The sequence below is a fragment of the Lytechinus variegatus genome, chromosome 2 (assembly GCF_018143015.1).
Source record: "Lytechinus variegatus isolate NC3 chromosome 2, Lvar_3.0, whole genome shotgun sequence".
Classification (NCBI taxonomy): domain Eukaryota; kingdom Metazoa; phylum Echinodermata; class Echinoidea; order Temnopleuroida; family Toxopneustidae; genus Lytechinus; species Lytechinus variegatus.
In genome coordinates this window covers 39,417,848-39,445,660 of record NC_054741.1, presented here as the reverse complement: position 1 = coordinate 39,445,660, position 27,813 = coordinate 39,417,848, and the positions used below count along the sequence as shown (strand labels likewise).

Below are 27,813 nucleotides of genomic sequence, written 5' to 3'. Positions count from 1 at the left end.
CAACACCTATGGTTGTTACATTTACACTCTTTGGTGTTATGTTCAATCTCTAGGGTGTTATATTAACACCTCAGGGTGTGGTCATCTATTAACACCAATTGGTGTCAGTTTTAACACCACAGTTTTTACAGTGTTGAAAACTGAATATTTGTTTAAGTCCCAAGTTATTATTTCTATCAAATTATTATCTCAAGGCATTGCCTTGAGACAACGAGCGTGAGCGATGAGCGATTTTTTTTTTCAGTAGGCCTATATAATAACCCGAATTTTTTAAAATAGCTTTTCGATCTTAACATTTTTCTCCACATTTTTTCTTTCCTTTTTTTTTTTGGGGGGGGGGCGATTGATGGGGGAGGGAGGGGTGGGGGAGCTTCAGCCCCTAGCCAGTGAATACTACATGCATAATGCATTTGCTCCAGAGTCTTGCTCGTCTTTGTTTCCCGCCTCTTATTTTGTTAAACTACAGGTAAATTTTGGATTCAACAAGTCCTCGTCACAGCCCTGCCTGAGAGAGGTATTTTCTATACAAAGCCTTTGCCGCGATTTCTATCGAACAGCTGATTCCCTCTTCCGGTGTAGGTCAGCCAATCGCTGATCTGAACGTTCATAAGCCCCGCCTCCACAGAATTTACCTCCTTTTCCGTCTCTAGGTTTGTTAGTCTCTTTTCACCTGTTTCAGTTCGATTTGAATCCGTGATTCATTCATTTTTCCAGTAATCAATTCATAAATTGATATAAATGGATTTGTCCATATTTTTATTTATTATTTTGATTTCATCTGTTTTTAATTAAAAACTAAATCATTTTTATAAGGCAAATACTTCTGTAAATCATTAAGCTTAGGGCTGAAGATAGAACAAGACTTCTTAGTTAGCGTAATTGAAAGAGCCAGAGTTCGATAAAAAAATAGTCTAAATAAACTAATTTTCCTTCGATTCAGAGTAAAAAAATCGCAAATCACTTTGAAGCTTGAGATACTAATGTAGCTACTTTCAATTAACGAAGATATCCATTTGTTTTATTTCTTATTTTACGCGTTCCTGTGTGAAACATCAGATATCGTTTGGATATTCGCGGTCAGACTAAACTCCCGCCAGTGAGTATTCGGTCAATGCACAGATCACTTCTTACGCGCCGCCGCCGACTGTTTGGTATACGCTCCCGCTATACAGATCAGCTTTCGCGGGGAATAAGTTTTGCTGAAGAGCTGGAGTGCTGATATAAAAGGTTCGTATTTTAAGTTAAATTTCTCCTAGATTCTGTTAGAAAATGATATTTCATATTGCAGAATAAACTATTTATTTCATTTACAGGAGGTAGTCTGAGATTGAATATTTTTAAATGTGAAACAGGGCCAATATTCGACAAAAATTTGATCTCTTTATCGGCGGGAGAGGAAAACAAAGTGGATTTGCTGATATGTGAAGCCAAGCCCAAGAAGTGCCGGGTCGGGGGCCGGCTTCTTGTTGACTTGAGAGTTGCCAGTTGGAAGTGTCTTATGTCTTGATATCTGTGTAATTTACTTTAGGTGATCTGTCAATTGACAGATCTTTTGTGTTTCTACGAAATTTATTTATAACTTAATGTTAGTGTTACTTAGATCTAGATTTTTAATTACTAAATTAAGCCCTTTTTTCTTGTTCTCCCTTTTAATTGTGTTGTGAACTTAATTAAGTCAGTACTGACAGTAGACGTTAGGCCCTAACTAAGTACTTCAGATGATTTAAAATGTAGTCTCGACTTTTTCACGAAATCTAACTTGTTGATGATAATAACATTTCACTTTTTTCAAAATTTTATCAGTTACTCAGAGTTAGACCCTACTCTTAGTCTTATGGCAAGTTCCCCCAAGTCTGAGCAGTCCTCCTTGTCTGCTCATTCGCATATCTGCACAATTCTAGTAAAAGAAGATACGCAATGAACACAGACCTCACACATTCAATACATAGACTAACCCAGAGAGCTCAGCTCCGGCCCAATTTACGGGCCGGAGCCTAGGACTAGTCCGTGTAATGATAGTCAATCATACCGTGGTCGCAATAGCACTCCAAATAAAAGGGGAAAAAATAAATTATGCACTTACCTCAATTATATGGATGAGGGTCTATCATGAGAACAGAATTCCTGACATTTAAGGCACGAACTGGACCCTCAAAAAAAGGAAAAGTTAGACGTCTATGTCGCGTTCGTTTTGGTATCGATTGGCCATTTTGTTTTCAATTTTGACGGAAGAAGAACGAATGAGACAGAACTTTTCCTTTTTTTTTAAGAGTCCAGTTTGCAGTTGATTTACAATTACCGGAAAATCTACATCACAGATGCAACCTAACAAACAACTAAACGAACTGACAACTGGAGTGATGAGTTACTTTGTAATAAACTTTGTATTTGATTTGATTCCATGAAGATGAATGAATGAAATATCAAATTAATCACTTCCAGAGATTTCATGACTTATGAACACTTGCAGGTAAAAATTCAAATCGTGTACATATGTTGCGTCGCAGGCCAGTGCGGCTGGACATACGTCTGCTTTACCTTTGGCTTTCTACATTGGCTTTTAGTACCAACCCACCTCCCACACCTTGCTCAAATCAGACCCTGCACATGTAGTGTCGCAGCAAAAAGTACATATACATACTTTATATACCATTTTCTTATACCCTCGCAAATTGGACCGTAAACACTTAGCTTTCCTAGGGAAATATATTTTGCTCTCTGGTATCAATTGTGTTGTTGATGGTAATGGTGATGATTCTTCAGTACTGCAATTTATTATTTCATCTCATCACTTTATTTCCTCATTGCATTACATGTACATTACTCTCTCAATCCTTAATTTTAAGTTGTACTTTTAAAGTTGTAGTCTTATCTATTATTGAAACGTCTGTTATAACAATACTGATTCTTGAAATCAGTTTCAATTTTTATCAATGTAAATGTAATTCAGCTATCAGGCTGCCATATGTAGTTGTGATAAATACCATTTTACTAATAGTAATACTACATGTAATTACCATAATTTCCTCAATTCACTTCACCTCTTTATTTTAATTTTTCATTGAATAATTTAATTTTATTACCTCATTTCATTATATGTGCCATAATTGCGTCAAAATAATCAACTTTATCATGGTCATCACTAAAATCATAATCGCCATGATCAGAAAATTGATTTCCGTTTTTCGCATCATTACTTGTTTAAATGTTGCATTATACATTGTACATAGTATGTAGATGATGATGGTCAATAAAAATTGACAACAGCCACAGGCCACCTAATAAGACCTTTTTCACAGAACCCTATTTAATGTCTTTCAAGAGTTTTCAACATGTTCTTTCCGTATTTCCACAAGAAAAGTTCAGTTTTCACCTTGATCTTATTGGTCTGCATGAAGCCATGAACATGATATGGCGATCATATTAATCACAGATAGATCACCTACATGTACTTCATCCCCATGACAAATTAAATTTCAAGTTAAAATTGGATAGTTGATTAAGCATGAATTATATCGTAATAACATTTCCCCAAATCTTCATTTTATATTGTTTCATACATTGTATATTCTGAAGAAAACATATTCCTCAAATCTCTTTAAAAAATAAATGAAAATGAATCCAGAGCTCAGCCTGTCAGTGTCAGACTCAATAACAGTGTCATTTCAACATATTTTTTTTTGTGCCTGTCTCCTCTGTTTAACTTAACTGAAAACAGTATTGTTCATTTGTTCCAACTTCCAGACAGATTTCACCTCCAATACAAAAGCAAACTAAGAAAGCTGTGAACGGGTAGAGGATCTAGATACTGCACTGAAATATGTCTCGGAGAAGGTATGTTTTAAGTTTTGATGTCTTAGATTAACAGAGTAACACTAGTAACTGAACTATAAGATGTGGAATTATTATCATTTATTTATTTCATTTATTCACTTCCCCCCTTTTTTAAGGGGGGGGAGGGGAGATGCTTTTTTTTTACACTTCTTTATGTACAAGAAAAGTTAACCCTTTTTTATTTTGTTAAGTAATATTTCCTTTTCCCTTGGCTTTGCATTACAAAAGTTTTGCTCATTTATTTTCCTCCTTTTTGCAGGATTTTTTTATATTGGATTCAAAATTGTAAACCTATAAAAAAGATAAATTCCCTATCCAGGACTTGAAATCACACAACACTCGCCAATGCCCTTGGCTCGTGTCAATAGAAGTTTTTTTGGAATGCATGTACATGTAGTTTAAAACATTAGATGTTCAGATGTTGTGCCTTCTTGAATATACCACCCATACACTCTTTGTGACTTTGCACATTCCTTCTTTTTTTTCACTTTAATTCTTTAAATCACCTCCCTCACTTTTGATTTTATTTTGCAAGTGGGCGTTTGCAAGCGAGACAAGACAACCAGGCTTTATCCGAGTGCAATACAGATGAAAATATTTCAATGTGTACAAGAAAGAGGAAAACCAGGGAGCAGGACAAGGTAAGTATCTGTATTGCCATTCTACTTTAAAATAATTATTCATGTTTTTAAGATGGCATTGATCTGCATACTTTCATTATCAAAAAGAACTTAATTATCTGTAGGCAAATGTGTGTCTTCCTCCCCCCCCAAAAAAAAAGTCTGGATCTGTTTCTTCATATTCCAACTCAAAAACTAAAGCTCATTTGCTTACTATATATGTGGGTGTGTCGTGGTCTAATGGTTCTGACTTTCACCTTTGAAACAGAGGGTCGTGTGTTTGAATCGTAGCCATGGTGTATTTTCCTTCAAGAAATTTATCCACACTGTGCTGCACTCGACCCAGGTGAGGTGAATGGGTACCTGGCAGGAGTAATTCCTTGAATGCACTGAGCACCGGTGATGGTAGCTCGAGCTTAAGCCGGGGTAATAATCATAGGCGGCGGAAGCGGGGGGACGTGTCTGTCCCCCCCCTAAATTTTAGGTTGATGCCTTTTTTTTTTTTTTTTTTTTTTTTTGCTTGTCAAAAAATTTTGGTGGCGCTTGTCCAATTTCTTACCTGTGTCCATCCCAAAATTTCAGGTGGACACCCCCTAAATTTTTTGGCTTCCGCCGCCAATGGTAATAATAGCAGTGCTTTGTATCCTCTGGCAAAAAGCGCTTTGTAAATCTAGCTATTATTACTACATGGTTTATATGGCAAAACAATCTTCCAGTGTCAAAAAATTGTCAAAACTCTTCTGCAATTCATGTTTGTTTTTAACTTGAATAATAAATATCCCATCAACCATCAGCATAATTTATATGATTTTGACTACATTTTTTATGTATTTTATCACTCCAGAGTAGTATATCAAGAGCTGAAGGTGTTCAAAGGAGAAGGCAACAGTTTAGGATAGAGGTAAGAGGATACAAAGTTAAGGGATTGGTTCTTACTGTGCAGTTTGCAGCTATAATTGCGCAGGAGACTTGCAAATTTTATTTGGCCTTACTCAAATTAAAAAAATAGATATTATATTGTCATGAAAAAAGTTAAAGTTTCGATGATAGTATTAATGATTAGGTATTCAGAAAACTACAGATTTGGGGAAGGGATCAATCCTTATGTTAGAATAAATTAAATGGAAAATGTAGATGGAAAGAAAGAGATTGGAAGTCCAATTCTATTTCAAAATTCCATGCATGAAATTTAATTGTTGAAAATTTGGTATCATAAGAAAGGTTAATTTCCTACAACCTTTGTCATCCTTTCACTCCTGCAACTTGTATGTACTACATATCTGTAAGATTCTGTATAGACTAGTATCAGTTATTGTTGTGAGCTTATATATACAAGTACTGACATTAGAAAATCAAGCAAGCTACATGATTGGTAGAATTTGAGAACATACAAACTCCTTGGTATCAAAGATTATCATCTATTGGAAATTGTTATAGTTTTGTAGCTGCAATCTTAGAATCGTCTTATTATGGTCAATTTTTTTCTAAATCCTCATTCCTAATAACCTTGATAACTATGCCCCTAGATTTTTACTTGCAGCAACAATAGTTGTCTGAATGTAATTCTCTACTATCTTATATATCCAGTGCCTAGATAATGATTATAGGTTAATGAACTTGTTATGTTGTATTGATCCCCTCCCTTGGAGCTTTTATTGTGACTTGGCACTGCAAACACTTTCCATTCATTACAAGACAATAGACAATTCCAACTTGAATGAACAAGAGACTGGTTTTATTTACTGATGCCTAAAACACACCTGATACATTGATGCAAGCTCAGTATTGTTAGTGTGTAAGAGAGAGAGAGAGAGACAGCTTTCCTTGGGTCAAGCACATCCAAGTCACTTGCTCCTGCCTTAGAGGGGTGAATGGGTGAGTGAATGATGGGATTACCTCACTGCACTGTGGTAACATGTCTGTCTATATACTAGCAAAGTCAGGCATTTAGTAACAGCCTCATGTATGAGTATTCAACACAAGTCTATACATTTGATATCATTAAGATTCCTCATTTAAGTGTACTTTGATAATCTTGCAGAACCGATGGGTACCAATCTCTGAGTCGTCATCAATAGAAACATCTCTTTTAGTTCCCATGCATAAGGAACCATCAACTCCTTCAGAAGAACTTATGGACACTGGTAAATATATAATTTATCTGAAACAAAATTATTATTTGTAATGTAATGTTTTGTCTTGCCTGAACGAATTTTGACTGAGACCCAGTAATCACTTTTTCTGTCTGTTGGTCTGTTCAAAAATGTTTTTGTTCAACTTGATCTTGTTTCTTTATTTTTGCATCAATTATGTTCATACTTGGTACATATGATCCTTGGGTAATACCAGTTGTGACCTTATGGCAATGATGGGTCAAAGGTCATCTAGGGTGAACTGAAAAGGTCAAATGATATGAGTTAATAATAATCCTTTTTGTCTCGCCCACCAGAGGTGAAGGCGAGACTTAGGGATCCAAATGTCGTCCACCGTCCGTCCGTCACAAACCTGTAACGACACATAACTCCACAACAGTAAGTCGCTTTTCAACCAAACTTGGATGGTAGATGGACTTGGGGGACCTGCATGTTATGCTGCAGTCGGAGGTCACATGATAAGGTCAAAGGTCATTTTCAGGTCAACGTTTCAGTTTACATGCAAGACTCTTATGACACTTAACTCTGCAACCGTAAGTCGCTTTTCAACCAAACTTGGATGGTAGATGTACTTGGGGGACCTGCATGTTATGCTGCAGTCGGAGGTCACATGGTAAGGTCAAAGGTCATTTTGAGGTCAACGTTAAAGTTTACATGCAAGACTCTTATCACACCTAACTCCGCAACCGTAAGTTACTTTTCAACAAAATTTGGATGGTAGATGTACTTTGGCGACCTGCATGTTACATGTATGCTGCAGTCGGAGGTCACATGGAAAGGTCAAAGGTCATTTTCAGGTCAACATTAAAGATTACGTGCAAGGCTCTTATGACAAGTGTTATTCCATCCCTGTCATTTCACAATGAAGTTTCAATATAATTCTCTTCCGTGCCCTCGCAAATCACGATATTTCTGGTTATTTTTCATAAATGGGCGAGACACAAAATTGCTTTTACCTTGTTTGAATTTTTTGTTCAATTTGCTCTCATTTCTTTATTTCTGCGTCACACTTAGTAAATATGATCCTTGAGTAATACCACATGTGTGGCCATGGAGATAAAGGTTATCTAGGGGTCATAAGGTCAAATGATGTGAGTTCATGTCCATCCTTCTTTGTAGTTTTTGTTCCCATTTCCTTATTTCTGTATTAATTTTTATCACACTTGCTTCAAATGATCATTGGGTAATGCCACATGTGTGTTGTTGAGGATGATTGGGTCAAATGTTATCTTAGGGTTAAAAGGTCAAGTTTTTGTTCAAACTTCGAATTGCTCTCTTTTCTTTATTTCTACATCAATTGTGTGTACACTTGTACAAATGATTCTTGGTTAATACCACATGTGTGTTCATGAGGATAATGGGGTGAAAGGCCATCGAGGGGTCAAAAGGCCAAATGATATGAGGTTATGTCCATCCTTTTTACCAATTTTTGTTAAATTTGCCCTCATTTCTTTATATCTACTTGTGTTCAGACTCAGTACAAATGATCTTTGGGTAATACCACACATGTGTTCTTGAGGATATTAACGTCAATGGTCAAAAGGTCATATTGCATATTTCACATTAGGCGGGACTCGTGGTTCGTGAACCACCTTGTTATTTCAGTTTGTTTCTCATATTTCTTGAAGCTGAACTTTAAAAACAAACGAATCAACAGTGCATTTGCCTTGATCTATTTGCAGCCAATTGGATGACCTTCCGTAATCTGTTTCCTGCGCATGTATCAGACCGTGCTTCACCTATTCCTCTTCTACACTGGGATGATCTACCTGAGGTATGGAGTATAATGACAAGAAAGGAAGCTATGTGTCCAAGGAAACAGGATTGTCTAAAGAGCCATCCATCATTGGGGGAGAGAATGAGAGCTATTCTTCTAGATTGGCTTATTGAAGTGAGTTTTTGCTGTCAATTTATTTTTTACATCTTTCCTATCTCAATTTGATGATAAAGCTATACATGAATTGAAAAGCATTCTTGAGAGTTATGAGATTAGATGATTTTTCAGTGCACTTTGTTTCTTTTTACCTAGATTTCAAGGTTAAATGGATGAATAACACTGAGGAATATATCCGACTTTTCTGTACTATTTGTCATGTTTTTTGGATTGACCGTGCCTTAAAGGAGAATGAAACCTTTGGAACAAGATAGCTTGTGTGAAAACAGAAAAATCAAAGAAACAGATCAATGAAAGTTTGAGAAAAATCGGACTAATAATGAGAAAGTTATGAGCATTTCAATATTGCGATCACTAATGCTATGGACATCCTCCAGTTGGCAATGCGACAAAGATGTGTGATGTCACTTGTGAACAACTCTCCCCATTACTTTAGCATACATTTCACTTAGATTTTCTCTTTTATCACATCTATCAGCAGATCATGTGTTCTTTCTCTAGGAGGGCATGTAATACAGATTTTTAAAGAATACTTAATGGATAAAGAGTTTGTATCACCACAAGAAAAAAGCAGAAAGAAACATTTGAGGGTATTTTATATTCCATAAAAGGGAAAGTTGTTCACATGTGACATCACACATCCTTGTCGCATTGCCAAGGGGAGGATCTCCATAGCATTAGTGATTGCAATATTCAAATGCTCATAACTTTCTCATTATTTGTCTGATTTTTCTCAAACTTTCTTTGTTCATTTTCTTTGATTTTTTCTGTTTCGACACAAGCCTACTTACTCCAAAGGTTTCATTCCCCTGATTGTAAAGATGAAAAATACTGTGTGTGCTAACATGAAGGAACATTCTGTCTAAAATAAGTCTACAAGGTTGAATGCACTATAAGGTCTTCTTTGGCTTATTGTTACCATTAGTCCTCATTGTGTGAAAGTCATGGCTTATTTTAAGTAGGGTGGTGATCAATAGAATAAACTTCACAAATGATTGTATTTCTGTCCAATTTTGTGTTTGTCATAGCTGCTCCTATTCAATCAATAAGATTAGCCTTTGGCTGAACCTTTCTTACATGCTTCTCAGATCAATACACAATGGTGCCCCTCTCACCATTGATAGCACTGTAAAGTTCAAATGTTTAGAATCATGGATTACAATCAAACAATCTATAATTTTTTTTTTTTTTTCTACATTATTTTTCACATTTATTCCCTCATCTTTAAAAACCATTCAAGAGCAGATTTTTTTTTTGTCAGTCTGGTATGTTCTACATTGTTTTTTACAATATTTTTTCCCTTGTTTTTTTCTTTATTCTTTCTAGGTGTGTGAAGTTTATAGGTTACATAGAGAGACATTTTATCTAGCAGTAGACTTTGTAGATAGGTATCTAGCAGCCAAAGAAAATATTCCAAAAACAAAACTCCAGCTCATCGGTATCACATCATTATTTGTAGCTGCAAAACTAGAAGTGAGTATTTTCATTGTCATTTATTTCACTTGCCTTGTGCATTTTTGGTTTTTTACTCCTTATTCTTTTAATTATTCCAAGTATCCCAATACATGAAATATTCTAGATATTCTATTTTTTCCATAGATGTCACATATCTGTCTTTTGCCCAAAATACTCCTAACTTTTATGGAGACTAATGTACTTTCTCCTATGAAAAAAAAGAAGCTATTGACTACAAATATCTAGCAAAGAAAAAAACATTTTTCTCACTCTTCTACTGTAATGTCTGCTCATTCTGGCATACATGGTTTTAGATAAATAGTAAAATAATAAAAATGTTAGATCCAATGGTATTGGTAATATAGAGTGAGAGGCTTGCAGTCATAAAGCTCCTTTACGCTTTTATTTATTTCATTAGGAAATCTACCCACCTAAGCTCCATGAGTTTGCGTATGTGACAGATGGAGCCTGTACGGATGATCAGATCCTAGAACAAGAACTCATCATGTTGATGGTAAATATAACAAGCAAGGGTGTGTTTTACAATGACTGAAATGTCTGACAGACAATCTTAGGTGCCAGTGAATGTACCTCATTAGACGAGGGCACACTTTAAAACTTGCAATTAACTATTCGTAAATCAGTAACTTGGATGTCTAATTTAATCTGCCCATAAATGTAAAATTTAACAAAGCACCTTGAAAATGGTAAACCAAAATTAATTCTCACATGTTTGTAGGTAGTTGTGATGATTGATGATTTCATTTCTAAGTAAATAATCACAGTTGGTGAAGGTGATGGGGGAGAACTATCACTTTCAAGGCAAGATGGATGTAGCTAGCGAAGCTGAAGAAAGATAGCGAGTACATCCAGCTTGCTGAGAAAGCGATAGTTAGCCTTGTCATTCTAATTCAAGTGGTGATTATGTACTTTATATTCCAAATTAAGAACCACCATAAAAGGAGAAACCAATGTTCTTACTTCTCTACAATAAGGAATTTTGATTAAAAAAAAATCCCAAGTTTCCTTTTTATAAAAAGAATCACTTTACTGCTATGTAAATTACCCACAAGCATCTAGATCTTGCCCGAGAAAGAGAGGAATTTAAACCTCACAACAAATCAACTGATTGGCAATGACATCTTATGTCACACATACTCAAATTATTTTATAACATGTTATAACCCTATGGACTGAAGTGATAGCGAAGCTTACAAATTTCCATCACTGTGAGTGATGATTGATGGCCAAACTACCTACCAAATGCACTATCTTTAGTGTGCAGGATATGAAATATGATTGTAGCCAAAGTGTCATGTGCAATGTTTTCTAAATAAAAAAAATTAGACTAGCTTTCATTTTTTTATGGGGGCACCGTCTAGTGGTTATGACTCATGTCTTAAATATGAGGGAAAGTTGGTTCGATTCCAAGCCATGGCATATTTTCCTCCATCAAAAAATTTACCCCACAATTTTACCCACATTGTGCTGCACTTAACCCAAATGAGGTGAATGGGTACCTGGTACGAATTCCTTCAAACACAATGCGCATAACAGCTGCTCTGCTAAAGCCATGGTAATTATGGTGCATTACTGTAGAGCACTTAGAGACTTCTGATAAAATAAGTGTTAAGCACTAGATAAGCAAGTATATCTAGGCCAGGTTCTGGGGACTGTTCCATGAAAGCTGTCTGCACTGGTGAGCTGGCATTATATGACAGTTACCATAGTAATAGACAAACACCTGTGCTTCTCAGTAAATTGTAAGAAACATTGTCACATCCGACAACTTATCAGAAGACAAATGTTGATGTAAAACCTCTTTGATATTTTGATAAAGCAAACCAAAATAGGGACTCTCATTTTTTCTTTCCATAATTCATGCTGTTTGTACTTATTTGACCTCTGAAAAGCTTTATGGGATCATTAAATCAATCACATGAGAAATATATATTATAGTGCTGTTGGAGGTCATGTGATAAACAAATATCTGAAATTATGATGGATATTTCACAATACCTGTGGATACATGGTAACAGAGATTGTGACATTTCTACTTCTTTTTGCAGGTAGACGAGGCACAATCTAGCTAATGCCTTGTAAATTCATCTCTAATGTTATCAATTACTTTTCTAGACTCTGAACTGGGACTTGACACCAATCACAGTCAACACCTGGCTGAATGCATTCATGCAGATCTGTAATGCCGAGGAGATAGCCCATAGAAAGACCAACTTTCACTACCCAGCATACTCGTCTACAGACTTTGTTCAAGTAGCACAGGTAAGCAAGCATGCTCTTCAATAATGGCATTAGTTGAAATGATATTTGCTGTGAATTGAGAGAAGTCAGATGTGTATGATCACAAATACAAACCAGAGAGATCTTTATGCCACCCAGTGTTTTCTGAGGTAATATTTCACATTTAGTTGAAATTCTGGATTAATTGTAATTTTCATAAATGGGCCAAATGTTAAGTGCCTCATGAGATCAGTCATTGAAAGAAGTTGGGGCTTAACCCTAAAAAGACTTGAGGGGGGGGGGCTGATTCAGCCCCCCCCCCTCAACATTTTTAGTGATAAATCCCCCATGTGAAATTTTTTGAACGTGTCGCTTACTGACTTTTTACATTCAAGTCTCGCGCAACTTTTGAGACCAAATTTGTGACCCCCGGGTACGCGGTTCCGAAATTACGTAACATTTCGTAAGTGCATGCAGACCCAAAATTGCACAAAAATGTGAATTTGTGTACAAATCCAATGCAAAAAGATTTTTTAGCCAAAATTCATAAATTTATAATTTTTCCTTTTACTGATTAAAATCAATTAATTCCATCACATTTATGGTCCAAATAAGTCCCTAACAATTTCCATTGGAAAACAATAAAAAACAGAAAGTCCAAAAACAAAGAAATACATGAGAAAGTTAGAAAACAATAAAATACATAAGAAAAGAAATGTGATTTTGAAATATTTTTTTTAAGTACATTTGATCAGATTCATATAAAGTGTCTGTGTACCAAAAATTAGCATGTTAAGGGCATTATATAGTTAAAGCAAAATTTTGATTTTATGCATAAATTAGCATAATTGATTAGCAATGACATTTTTTGCAGAATTTGATCTTGTAGTTTTGTAGATTATGCCATGGGTAAAGCGCGTGCCAAGTTTCGTCGCGATCGACGGCTGAGATCATAAGCCCCCCCCCCCATCTTCTTAGGCATCGAAATAGCCCAGTCTATTTAGGGTTAAGAGGGAGTTAAAAGTCTGAATTCACAAAGAGGTTAAAACCAGGTAAGGATGTAAAACCATGAACTATGTAGATTTTATGTATGATTGCACTTAGTTCTTCATGCATGAAGAACCCTAAGTAAAGAATGAGCTGAATCAAGTGCAGTTATATACACAAAATCTGCAGTCTATAGTTTTGAACCCCCTCATGGTATAAAGGAATTAAGAAGGAAAATTGTAAATCTCCATAAGTTTGTTATGTAAGCAAAGCCTACATCATTTATACCCTGTTCACATATATTCATTCACAATAATCTTTTGGCTTCTAGATATCCTCAATTTGAATGAGTCAAAATAGCCTGAATATGAATATAATGAGTAAGATATTTGATCACAAAAACATCAGCTAGTAACCAAAGGACAGGGAAAGTTTGTTAAAACTCAAGTTAATAGGCCTATTGTTTTGAGAATTCTTTTCAAATTATTTAGATATGAAGCCTGTTTTATTATATTTTTGGCATTACATTATATGATATTGCTTTGTTATTCTTTCTTTGAATAAAGTCAAAGTGTACAAACTTAAAGCACAAAATATATGCTTTGCTGTTGGGGAGTATTTAGATGGATTTGTATCATGCTTGTACATAGAAACCCAATACCATAACATGACGTCACATGAACAGACCCATTCTTTGTGAGTGAAATTGTGTTTCCAGATTTTTATGGAGATTATTGGCTTGTTTTTTTTTCATTTTGTTTTATTAACTGGATAGAGTTAGATGTTATTTTAGGGGTTGAAATCTTTCTATTAATGTGATTGTCTTCTTTTGTCTACTTTAAACTTCTGTATGGGCCAAAGAGTTGAATATTGGTAAACAGTAGCATCACCCATTCAACACTACACTTTGGACTGGTGTATGTGTGTATATGTTAGTGTGTGAGTCTGTCTTCTCTTATCATGAAGTACATAGAGATGTACTGGAGTATATATTTTAAATTATTAATTCTCATTGTTTTCCTTCAGCTTCTAGATGTATGTACCTTAGATATTGGTTCTATGGACTTTGACTACAGTATCTTGGCAGCATCAGCTCTCTATCATGTCACAAACGAAGAGGTTACTTTGAATGTAACTGGTGAGTTTTCACACTCAAATATCCTTTTTCTGTCCTTTTATTCTTCATACAAACGTCCCAATTTATGCCCTCCTATATATATATATATATATATATTATAAAGCGCTGTGATACAATCATTGTGAAGAGCACTATATAAATACTTATATTGTATAAATGAACAAGCAAATTTATACAATGAATGAATGGATTCATTTGTTCATTTCACTTTCTGAAGATTGTTATTCTTCGATTACATTGTTGGTTTATATATATTGTAATTTTCACACTTGTATAAAAATTATTTTTCATTTTAATTACTTACCATTCGCACACAACATTTTTTTTTGCTCATATTGAATGGTGGGTAATTAAGGCCACTGCACACCTTGCGACCCAACTGGTCTACGACTGAGTGAGGCGAGATGTGACGTCATCGTCATAGCTCTTGTCAGATTGAGAGTTGCAGGCCGGTCAGAGGCAAGTCGCAAGGAAAATCGTAAGGATTTGACATGTCAAATCCATATGACTGAATCGCAAGCTTAATTTAACTTCCAGCCAATCTGACAGAAGAATTGCACGACGCGTATAATATACAACGCGCATACGCTGTAGTAAGCGCCATTTTCTCAGTTGCTATGGCAAAAAGCGCATGCATGAGTCGCAGGCAGCATGGTAGTCAGATTGCAAGGTGTGCAGTGTGGAGGCTTATGACTACCTTGCGATTAATCTTTACTCACTCAGTCGCAGACCAGTTGTAGACCAGTCGGGTCTTAAGGTTTGGGGTGGCCTTAAGTCAAGATAAATTTAGCTCAAGTTATTCTCAGAGGCTCTCCAGAAACATTGAAGATAAATGAAAGTAGTTGCAGTAAACCCTGATTTCACAAGAAAGTCAGTCAAACTAGGCATAATTGTCACTATATCATCGACGATCTAGATCTGGTACAGTTACATAAACTGAACGTTGTGAAATCTTGAAATCTATGTTGAAAAATGTTCACACTGAAGATCACCAACACAGATAAGTGCACGTCGAACAGTGTATTATCGCTTTGAATGTCGGCCGACGCTTCATTGACCCAAATCCCGTGCTTCTTTGCTAATTTCTAAGCAATTACACAATTTCTTCCAGAATCCTTTTGCACATGTTTTTTATCTATACAATCAGACACTTTGGTGGTCATTTCATTGGATTCTGTACGAACTCATTTTGAAATCGTCACCACAACTGGCATTTATCTTTAAATGAATATACCCCAAAGTTAATGGTCAGCAGCATTGTTTGGACCAATGACTGTGTGATTTTACTTTTTACTCCATTCTTGGGGGTATGAGAAAAAAATACAATAAATATAGGAAAATTCAGTTTGTAAATGTTCTGACTGCTATATATTCCAAGTATTTTTTTTTACTTACATTTTGTTGTTGTTGATGTTGTTAGGCATGAAATGGGATGACATAGCAGCTTGCGTCCAGTGGATGACAGCCTTTGCCATGACGATCCGTGAAGTGGGCGTGGCTCAGCTCAAGAACTTCAAAAACATTTATGCTGGAGATGCACACAACATTCAAACCCATTGCTCAGGTCTAGAACTATTGGTGAGTATATTTTACCACGATGCCCAAGGATCTGGCTAAAGCTATTTAAATTATCTAAGTGTTTCAACAATTAGGGAATAACTATCCTGTAACTGTAATAAATTTTTTACAAACAACTTTTCATTCAGTTGTTCAGAAATTAATAAAAAAAAATAATTAATCTACATAGATGGTATTTCAGATTTACCTTATTGGAATCAAAAGGATTGAGAATCAACATTTTTGTCCAACAAGTTTTCAGATCTGACAACTTTCCTTGATTCTGATTGGCTGAGAGGTACTGTTGCTATGGTAATTGTCAGATTAAACAGGACTTGTCGGATAAAATCCATTCATGAAACGTTCCCTGATCTAGCACCCTAGATCATGTTCTACTGATTTATAAAGTCATCAAACAACTAAATCAAACACACCCTGGAATAAGATTCCAATTATTTTATTGATAAACTTATGTTGAAACTCCCCAGATCTTATATTTATGCCACAATTTTTGACCTTTTTTCTTTGTACAGGATAAATCCCATGAGAAATTAAAGCAGCTAAGAGAGTCATCATGCTACAGTCCTGTTCAAGTGCCTGGTGTCCTAACCCCTCCTCAGAGTGATAAAAAGACAAAAAAGGGAGTTCTATGATAGAGAAAGGTTATGCCATCCGTCTTGGCCAGTTGTATTAATGTATTAGCAGTAGGTAGTTTCTATTTAACAAAGAGAGTTCCTTTCCATTATTCTCTTATCTGAGCATTTCAAAAGGGCTTTTCCTCTTTCAAGTAGATGTTTAAGTTATTAGTGTAGTAATATGCTTTTTTATGGATTAGGTTGACATCTCTAAATCTGAAAATATGTGACATCACCCTGTCAACAGATTCAGGCATGTCTTTACTCATTATGGGCAAATTCTCAATTTCCTTGGGAACTTTCCAGCAAGAGGTTTCAATCTTAAATGAGCTAAGCATGTTATATTTACTTTCACATCTTTCCAAGTAGTTGGGTATCCATTTAAGCCCTGGTTGGGATAATGTTCAAGTTTAGTTAGGATTGTGATAATGGTGTTCAGTAATATGCTTGTGTGAAAATTAATGTCTCATTTATAAACATTTCTAAGAAAAAAAAATTTGGCTTTGATTGGGATACACAAAAGTATTTACAAGCAATCAGAAAATTAGTGTACTAGACAACTAGTTGCACAATATTTTTTTGTTTTCACAGAAATTCAATTATCTCTAAGTGTTCTGTGACATGGTATTGGGCATCCAAAATATTTACATATTTGGCAAGACGAGGATTTTAATTGTGATATATAGATCAGTTTGTAGATAAATAGTCTGCTTGCATGAAAATCCATGTGAGGTAGACATTTTACAAGCCCATCGTGTCAAGAAGAGGTTATACTTCTTCCACGATGCCACAGTGAAAGGATCTGCAGCAAAGATAATTTTGATATAACAGCTAGTTGTAAATTCAGCTCTATGTGCTCAATAGCATGGTTATTTATTGTAGATATGCCATGAATATTCTCTAACAAATATTTAATTTACACCCCCTAAGTTACACCAACATGAAATGTAAAGAGGCTAGATATACTAAAACCCTTACCCTTCTTCAACGATCACAGACAAATGGGCAATTTCCATCTTGTTTTTATGCTGTATTATTCTCAGTGACATAGAAAAACTTTGGATATTAAATTTTGTACACAAGTTTCCTTGAACAAGTAGCATGACTGATATCTTTCTTAAAAAAAAAAAGAATAAGAATTGAAAAAAAAATTCTGTTCTGCATTAAGAGACCAAAGTAATGTTTATGCAATTTCAAATAATGCATGGATTTTATTTGGCTTTTTTGGTGTCAGGATTTGATGGTAGCTTAGATAATTTGTTTCTTGTACTGTTACAGGGCACCATTTCATGAAGGTCATCACCATTAAATTTGCTCTGATAATGTCAGTGATATCCTTGATTTTGAATGGCTCAGAAACCCAGTCACATATCGTTACCATGGTAACTGGTGGAAAGAAAACTTAAGTTTTTATAGTTGACAAGCTTCATGAAACAGTGCCTTCGCATTTTAGAGTTGTAAAACAGGATTTATTGTAAATATAGTCTAGTTAGGAATATTGTTTTACACTGAAATATGTACATTAATAAATATAATTTTATTAATCTGATTTGTATTTTTAGATTTATAAATGCCCTTTTTTGCTCTGAATTTTAAGCCGTTTTCTGTTGCTTGTTCAAAATTGATGTAATTTGTGTGTCACAAAACCCTTCAATTGAATACCTTTTTTCTTAGATTCTGCAAATATATATAAGTTTAGTATCGTGGTATTTATTGATATTTAATAGTTTCAATTTCACTTACATGAATTTGAATATTTAAATAGATTTAGGAGGAAAAGCCCTTTTGAAGTGTTGTATGATGCCACATTATTCTTGTATCTCTTTTATTTCTGTACATTAGAAATGATTTGGTTGCTTAATTGTATATATCTTGTGGAGACATGCAAGATTTCACAATTGTTCTGTACAGATAATATATTTTATAGTTATGAGTAACCATATATTTTTGTTTGAATTGCCTGTATGATGTATTCATGCAAATGTACTCAAATATGAATGTTATTTCCAAATGCAATTATTGTGCCTTAGAGATATTTTGTTAATTGTGTGGTTTTTCTCTCTTTGAATCTGTATTATTCTTTCAGAGTTTGAATATATTGATGGTGCTTTGATGTTAATCACAAGGGACTCGTGAACCTTTGTAAGTTAATGGCAAATGACATTTTGCTGTTATCTTGCAAAATTCTATTCATTTCCAAGAGCCAATAACCTCTATAGCCCCCATTTATGGTGTCCTAGGGCTGAATATATTCAGTTTTAAATAAACAAAACAGTCATGTGTGCTTATGTGTATTATTCTCATTTGGGGATTCCTGTTTCAATTCCTCAGAATTCAAATGTAATTTTCCAAACTTGCTGCAGTATGATACTGATGACTTGATATAATTGGGAAGAAAGCTGTGTGCATTGTTACTCATTATCAGGATATACATTAGCGGTGATAAGCAAAGTTTTTATTTTTACTGAATGATGTATGTACTATAATCTCACAGTGTGGAATGGTATTATCCTCCCCCAATTTTATATTATGAAAATCTCAAGTCCATTGTTTCTGTATAGCTATGTTACTGTAGGAATTATCAGCAAATGTTTAAATATCTGTTCATATGTTAACTTGTTACATTCCTATGATATACAAAACGATACTCATGATATCACAATTAATCAGTACTATGATGACATATTGGTTGTGGTTCAATATATTTATGTATCTGAATGTAAATTTGTTCTCATAACATCTTGTATTTCCATGTATATTCTAGCAAAGTTCAAAATGGTTCTTTAATTGTAATTAAGGGGCTACTGTTTGTATACATTAAACCTTTCCTGTTTAAAGTTTTGATATCTAAACAGTGGAAGTGTAAGCAGTAACATTATGCTGGAATCTTCCAGAATCAATGTATACTGTAGCTGGAAGAAGGAATCTGTGCCATATGATGAGTAAGAATGATAGAGTGACATCTAATAAGATTAGTGCTTGACTCTGAATTAACAACTAGGGAGGGTTCATTTTGAAGCCTGCATGAAATTCACAACTGCTGGAGATAATTTACACAGTATATTTGATAGTGAGTTTGAGATTGCTTATCTCGAGTAAATCAAATATAATTTTCATTCCAAAAATGTAAATCTGCCTCTTTTGTGTCTGAATTAGTAAGGATATTTGCTAGTTGTTCACTGATCAGTATTTTGCTGCACTCCTATAGACAATATAAGCTGAAAATTGACAGTTCTTGGCTTCTGGATATCTAGCTGTAAATTGTAATTCCACCTGTTTTTTCGCTGTCATGAATATGAATGTTTATTTGTTATTGTTTTTTTTTCTTTTCGTTTTGTGTGTGTTTGTCTTGTATTGTTGCATTTGATATCATTTCTACATGTAATTTCAACAAAAACTCAGGGCACAATGAGTCAAATGTTGTGATTAATTTCTCCATACGAACCAAACCCTCAATAAAAATATGATTTCAAAAATTTGTAGTTAAGGAAAACAGTCTAATTGGCACCCTTCAAGTAGCAAATGATTTGTCATTTTATATTTTTTCTCCCTTTATTTTTATTTGTTTATTTATTTTGGGGGATCATTTTGTTGATTTTTCTGTCGTAACAGTTGATTTTGGAAGTCATTTCTCTTGTAGGTTTCTTTTTGGTGATGTAATCTAATAGCACATGAGATGATTTGTAGTGCATTTATCTATCCTGTTATTACCTTTAATCTGTATATTGTATGAATTAGCATTTCAGTGTTTTTAAATAAATGATGTTTTAAATAATGAAAACTTGATTCCAATGAAATTTAAATTGATCCTATTCAAATGAGACCAATCAAATTATATCCAGTATTTATATCTTGTTAAAGTTCAGATATGTAATTCAAGCACTATTATGATCCATGTTGACTTGTCGAAAAATTGTATTTTTGATCTCTTTGCATTTTAATGTATATGATATTGATTTTTCTGTGTTAAATTTGCTCTGATTTGTTCTTCCTCGGTCTGAAATTTTTATATTGAATAAAGTGACTGATAGAATTTTCAATGATTGATGTTCTTGTTTTATCAGTTTGGTCATAAAGTTGTTAAAAAATATTGATATGTGTATGGTAATCAGATCATAAATATGTGTGTGTGATGATGGAGGAGTTGCATAGTTGTAGATAACAAGCAAATAAAATCAATTTGAACAAAAATGCTTAAAGGTCAAGTCCACCTCAGAAAAATGTTGATTTGAATCAATAGAGAAAAATCAGACAAGCACAATGCTGAAAATTTCATCAAAATCGGATGTAAAATAAGAAAGTTATGACATTTCAAAGTTTCGCTTATTTTCAACAAAATAGTTATATGAACGAGCCAGTTACATCTAAATGAGAGAGTCGATGATGTCACTCACTATTTCTTTTGTTTTTTATTGCTTGAATTATACAATATTTCAATTTTTACGAATTTGACGATTAGGACCTCCTTGCCTAAAGCACAAAATGTTAAAATAATGGAATTCCACGTGTTTAGGGAGGAATGAAACTTCATTTTACATGACAATGACGAGAAAATCAAAATATTTCATATAATAAAATACAAAAGAAATCGTGAGTGAGTGATGTCATCAACTCTCTCATTTGGTTGTAACTGGCTCGTTCATATAACTATTTTGCTGAAAATAAGCGAAACTTTAAAATGCCATAACTTTCTTATTTTCAATCCGATTTTGATGAAATTTTCGGTGTTGTGCTTGTTGAATTTTTCTCTTTTTATTCAAATCAAGTTTTTGTTGGGGTGGACTTGTCCTTTAAGTCACATCCATTTTAGACAAATGGAACATGTTGGAAGACCAGTATAAGGTCTTAATTTGATTGAAAAAAACTTTAAATGTTGGAACTTAGAGGTAATTCAGAAAGATGTGTATTTGTTTTTCCCCTCTTCAATATGGGGGTGTTGAATATGCCTTTCCTCAGATTTAATGTAACATTAACATTTTAAAAACATTCCTAAGTTATGACAATAACATGTCATGAAAGTCATGAAACATGTTTTCAAAATATTTCAACAAAACTTTTTTTAAAATGTGTTGTTTTCCAATAATATTGGTAAAACTTTATGATAATTGCATTAAAGGTTCTAGAAAAGTTATGAAATTATGTTCTCAGAATATTTTGGCTAAATGTTCTTGAAATTTTTTCCCAAAAAAACGTTTATAACAACTTATTATAAACAGTATCATATTAATATTTTTTTCAGAAAGAAAACATTTTAAAAATGTTATTAGAATATTACTTTGATAACATTAAACATTCTAGAAAGGTCAAGAGAAAGTATTCAAAAGGTATTATATTGAACACTTTTAAATATTTTTTTTACGTTTTTCAAAACCCTGTAAATAAGAATTCATGTTGAAAAAAACTGGATTGGGCGGTAAATACCGGTAGCGGTAATTACCGGTAGTAAACACCGTCCGGTAAATAAGATGGGCGTCCAGTAAATATGTAAAGAACAGGAAATATGATTTATAATTCGTTTTTTTTTTCAATAATTTTAGTTTTTTTTAACCTCAACAAATGAAAATAGTGTTCTGAAATTATTAGAATCACAAAACTCGTACTTAGAAACACACAAACAGATAAAATCCATACTGCATGTACATACCCAAACACACATAGGATCTACACATTCGTACACGAACTCAAATTATGTTCCTGGAAATTGAATAATCATATTAAAACATAAACAAATATTCCTCCTGGGGTTTAACTTTTTACATGCCATTGTATCTCATTACAAAATAATTTTTGTTTTTAAGTGTGAATAAAGCTCAGTGTTCTTCTGTATGTAATGAGATTTAGTGTGTACACGTGGTTGTTGGTTTTGAATTTTGATAACAAAACAGTATTTAGAAACTCCAGAAAAGGTGAATAAATCTATTTTTGGAGCACTCTTGAATTTTATTTTTTCCATTCACTTTGTACACATATTTGATATTCATTTCCCATTGACATTGTGAACAAATGTCCATGCATATCATATTGTCCTGTACCTAACATTTTTTTAAATCAACTTTATATTAAAAAGTAAATTATATTTTTGAAACTTTTTGTGGTATTACATTAACATACTCAATAAATTAGAACTTCCTAGAGATGAAACAATACAGGTATTGTATTTTGGGAAATAACTAAAGAAAATGACCTCAAAATGTTACATATGGGACATTTCATCCTTTGACAAGGCCTATAATTTGCATATTAAATTAGATGCCACCAATTTTTTCCCCAAAAATAATAAAGTGTTAGGGGATCCATGTCCCACCTATGAATAAATCTCACAAGTTTTGTTTTGATTTTCTATGCTGTTATATAATTGTCCCATATGTAACGCTCAGATTTAATACCAATAATGCAAATTTGGTGCCCCATATTAGCATAAATTTGCATATCAACCAATTTGTCTTAATGAAATTTTAAAATTCAATATTTGGGCTTTCTTATCCCACCAAAGATTACGTCATAAAATGAAGATGAAATTTTTGTATTCTAGGGGGACCTTTTCTTGGATTTTCCCATAATGCAAAGTTTTCATATATTTAACAACCCAATACATGTCCATGATTTCCATCCTGTAATACTATACATGTATATATTATTTTCAAATAAGTACATTATCTACATTGGTCAGTCAAAATATTTTCATTTAGGCCTATGAGCTTTTCTTTACCTGACTTGCTTTAGTGCACTTTCCAATCACGTGTCCTGAGATTTGGTGTGCTCCTTGCTGAAACAGAATCACTAGTCTAGTAGGCTACTGTATGGATCTATTAAGAGCACATTATTAATTTGTTCATGGCGTTGGGCGTTGTGGCGTGCGCCTGTAATCCAAGCTGTGAGGAAGTTACAAATTGATGCAGAGGTTCGAGCCCCGGTCACGTCTTTCGGATGGTGACGTTAAAGGTCGGTCCAGACGTAAATAATCATTTCTGATTGATACACGTCTGACAAAACTCAAACACACACTCACACACATATGCTAATACAAATTTATGCTCATCAATACATGTACATGTAGGTATTCATGAATAATGGTAATTATTGACTGACTTAATGAAGATTCTTCTTCTTTCCTTGGTTGGCAACCAGTCAGGATTGACTATTTTTGCCACAGCTTTTGTTCATTTTCAGTAGCTTATTATATATTTTTTTCCATTCCTTTTTTCCTTCTCTCTCTAATTCTTTTAGGTGAATTAGGTGTATATTTGGGATCTTTTTAGTATTTTATTGTATATGTTTTCCAGCATTTCATGATAACAGACATAGATAACACCCAAACACAAAATAAACACACACACAACAGACAAACAAACAAGCACACACACCCTCTCACACAAATGGTACACACCAGAGCAACCATAATCACCACCTTTGTTTTTATATTCAAAATTTGACAATCCCTATAGAAAATTGAGTGGAAAATTATATTTCCCGGTGAAAAGTGGTAAATACCGGAAAAAGCGGTAAATACCGCTTATTTCCCGGCGTCCGGGAAATGACCCGAAGCGGGAAATACGCCAACCCTGGAACAAAACCATTTTTCACATTTTCACGATGACTTTTTTACAGAACTAAAAGAAACATCTTAAGAACATATTTGCAATATATTCGCTTTCAATGTTATCAAAATGTAATGACAGCAACATCACACGTCATAAAAGCCACCAAAAAAATTAGAATATTTCTACTATGCTTTTATCTTAACAACTTGCTTAACGTTTTCAAACATGCCTATAAAAATCTATTAGAAGGATAATTCTTTTGACATATAGCGACATCTTTCAAGAAAATATACTTTTATTTCATTTTGAAAATATTGATAAGATGATGAAAACAAAATGTTTTGAAAAAAATTAAGTTATTTAAAATGCTCCCTCTATTTTGAAATGTTCAAACTCTTGTTTTTTTCATCACTATCATAGTTCTTTTTTATTCATTGTTTACATTAGTCAGCTGTGAGCTTTGAAACACTCGTCTAAAGTGCCCTGTTATTATCACTGTTATATGATTCACTCTGACATCAAACGTTCTAGAAAGGTCATAATAAAATATTTTGACAATATAATAATCGGATATTTTCATTGTTTTTTAAAAAAGGTTGGAAATTTATGTCTAGGAAATCCATTTTTAAAATGTTTTTATGACATTATGATAACGTTCTTTGTTAACCATTATTTTTATTTGTATATGATCCAACCTGCAAAATCTGGTTGCAATACAGTGCGGATCAAAAAAAAACGGGACAGATTTGAAAAGTCTATAAAATTTTTGTTTCAAATTATGATCTCTATATTTTGATGTCAATATAGGTGCTCTGAAGTCTTATCCTTCAAATGTCACTAAAATAATTTAGTTTCATTCATGCTTGAGCGAACACGGAATGTTTTTGTCTTGGGTAAAAAAGTACGCTTGCGCCAAAATGGCATAAAATGATAAATATGATGGTCGGACTTCTTGCTAATCAGCAGACTTCCTCTTAACCTTTTCATTATCTTTGCCATAGTTTTCGAATATTCCGGTCAAAATTCATTTCCAAATCTACATATTTGCTTGAATATCTCTGTTGCTGTTTTTGTTTAATATGTTCTCTTTTAGCTTTGAATATTCCTTCTTTAGGCAAGAACAATTTTTTTTAAACCGAAGTATGGGAGAACGTTTTTTTCCAAATCCTTTCATTGTGTGCTACAAAGGTTATGGTGCCTTTGAACATTGGCATACTGATGGGTGGGGGCTCGGGGTGCTCCACCCCACCAATTATGACCAAGAATAAAAAGTACAAAGAAAAATAACAGAAAACATAGAAACGAAATATGATATCATTTTCTAAATATTATGTCAAAATCACAAATTTTGATATTTTAATAAAAAAGTAGAAATTTTTGCTTGCTCGCTTCACAACTTTTTAATACATTTTACCCGATCTGCCATATCTTTATTACTTTGTATTATGCTTTGAAAGTAAATGAAATAAAAGAATTGAATTGAATTGAATCTTCAAGATGGACTCAATACACCATTGCCATTGAAAGACATGAGTTATTTCCTGTTTGCTCTGTCAAGAACATAATTAAACTTGGCGAAGATTTCAATAACCCCTTGAAAATGGATTCATGTCTTTTAAAGGTATATCGTATCATAATTTGTTTCACATAATAAAAGGATTTGAATAATTACAAGTTCTCCCAATTAATAGTGTAAATCTTCTTACTTGGGTTGACAAAAAGTCTTCTTATCTTACTTATGAAAGAAAATTCAAGGTAAAAGAAGTTTACATGAAAAACTAAATAATTCAGGTAAATGAATAAGTTAGTAAATGAAATTTGACGGCATAATTTGAAAATTGTGGCAAAGATAATAAAAAGATTAAGAGGAAGTCTGCTGATTAGCCAAAAGTCTAATCATCAAATTTCTCATTTCTGCCATTTTGGCGCAAGCCTCTTTTTGAACCCCCGACAAAAACGTCCCGTGTTTGCTCAAGCATGAACATTTTTTTAATTGTGTTTGAAAGAAAAGATCTAAGAGCATTTATTAACATCAAAATATAGATATAATACTTTGAAACAATTTTTTCATAGACTTTTCAAAACTGTCCCTTTTTTTTCATACGCACTGTATAGTGACTTGAATAGTGAAAACAGTAATTATGACGGTGGTAAAACATTGGAATCTAATTTGTTCCTGGGTTGTTCGAAAAAAAAACCAAATTACGTTATGCCAACGTCTGGGAAAACGTTGGGCACATACCCACTATGCATTGCCCCCCCCCCGGGCGTTGGGCCACCTGTACATGATTCATGAATATTCATTTGAATGCAGTGAATGACAAAAATTTAAGCCTACACGTATAGATGAAATAATTAACGTGATCAACTTAACCTACTTGTTCCACCATGCATGAGAAGTTTTAAAAAAAGTATTGATTACCATATCACATATGATAAAATAAAAAAATTATTGGTGGAATTTTCAAGGTCAAACATGAAATTGTATCAACCGTAACCAGTGGCGGACCGTGACCCTGAGGAGACAATTTTATTGATTGGAGGGGATAGGATAATACACTCTAAAAACAAATCAGTCAAAAATGACTGGTTAATAGGGTCAGTTGGGAGTAACTGTTATTCTAGTCATATTTGACTATTTTCTAGTCATATTTTACTAGAGCAGAGTTATTTCTGACTAGAATATAATTATGTCAGAAATGTGAATATCAGTAATTGCCATATCAGTTGCTCCCAGGCTGACTACTGGTCTAGTCAATTTGACTGATTTGTTTCAAGAGAGTATAGGATAACATAATGTTGTAAAGATGAAGTTCACCTTGAAACAAAATAATGTTTTGAAAACATTTTTAAAGCATTCACTTGAAACATCAGTAAGATACCACTTGCGACATTTTAAAAACATTATCAAAACAACAATTTTTTTAACATTAAACGTAAACAACATTATAATGCTTTAAACAATGTTTAATTATATCAAAATGTATGGTTTCAGAAATGATTTAAAAACGCTTTCAGAACATGCATTAATTAAAAACATCAGGAAGATATGATTGCAACATTTTATCAATATTATCAAAATACATTAGAAAACATGTTTAAAATGTTTATTTTTAATTCTTTTTATGCTGCAGTTTAGGGGGAAACGTTTTATATAGTTATGAGAAAAACATATATTTTCATATGATTTTAACATTTCCCTAAAACACGGATGTTTGACCAAACTTTTTTTAAATGATATTTGTTAATGTTTTTGTGTTAGCTGGGTTTAAGTCGACCTAAAATGTTGTTCAAGTACAGGCCTACAAAATTTGAATTTGACTCTGAAATTCATAGATCAATTTCACTGATAACTTTACTAATGCTATATTTATGCAATATTGGGTTGAAACTTTTATGTAGTATAGGGATAAATTTGTTCAAGATTTTTTTTTATTTGCTCTATATTGTTATTCCCTGAAATTATAGAGATAGGGGCCTAATCAGGGGCTGCGGCACCATTTGGAAAGTGTGGGGGTGGCCATGCAAAAAACAAACTTTTTGGGGGGAAAGTGTGCCCCTCACGGGGCCCCTCCTCCACGGGTCCCCCGCCAGTGTCACTGCCCCAGATAATCATTGCTAACAAATAATTAAAGTATTGTTTGAACATATGTTTTTGGGTGTAAAGAAAGAACAACTAAGAGGTGGTGATTTTGGTTGGAAGGGGGGGTGATAATGATGGTGATGAGAAGGGGCGTGGTTAATCGTGGGAATACACT

At 33.7% G+C, this 27,813-nt stretch overlaps 1 protein-coding gene across 3 annotated transcripts; it reads left to right on the top strand.

The window, feature by feature from the left end:
• The first annotated feature begins 872 nt into the window (after positions 1-872).
• LOC121408084 (G1/S-specific cyclin-E) lies at positions 873-17,626 on the top strand. Of its 3 annotated transcripts, none has more exons than XM_041599420.1 (12): positions 873-1,227; positions 3,749-3,834; positions 4,370-4,475; positions 5,299-5,355; positions 6,496-6,598; positions 8,290-8,498; positions 9,828-9,974; positions 10,375-10,470; positions 12,093-12,239; positions 14,211-14,322; positions 15,743-15,900; positions 16,413-17,626. In XM_041599420.1, the coding sequence occupies exons 2-12, from the start codon at positions 3,821-3,823 to the stop codon at positions 16,530-16,532; spliced, it is 1,269 nt and encodes a 422-aa protein (XP_041455354.1). In that variant the 5' UTR covers positions 873-1,227; positions 3,749-3,820; the 3' UTR covers positions 16,533-17,626. The 3 variants fall into 3 exon arrangements, with proteins under 3 accessions (XP_041455354.1, XP_041455352.1, XP_041455355.1); XM_041599418.1 differs by having other exon boundaries at positions 3,745-3,834; XM_041599421.1 differs by lacking the exons at positions 873-1,227; positions 3,749-3,834; positions 4,370-4,475; positions 5,299-5,355 and adding an exon at positions 6,307-6,329.
• The last annotated feature ends 10,187 nt before the right edge of the window (positions 17,627-27,813 follow it).

Bases quoted from the DNA above. Each gene is read 5' to 3' on its own strand.
- LOC121408084 (XM_041599420.1), top strand. The intron at 4,476-5,298 runs GTAAGTATCTGT...TTATCACTCCAG, and splicing joins AAACCAGGGAGCAGGACAAG to AGTAGTATATCAAGAGCTGA. The intron at 14,323-15,742 runs GTGAGTTTTCAC...TGATGTTGTTAG, and splicing joins GGTTACTTTGAATGTAACTG to GCATGAAATGGGATGACATA.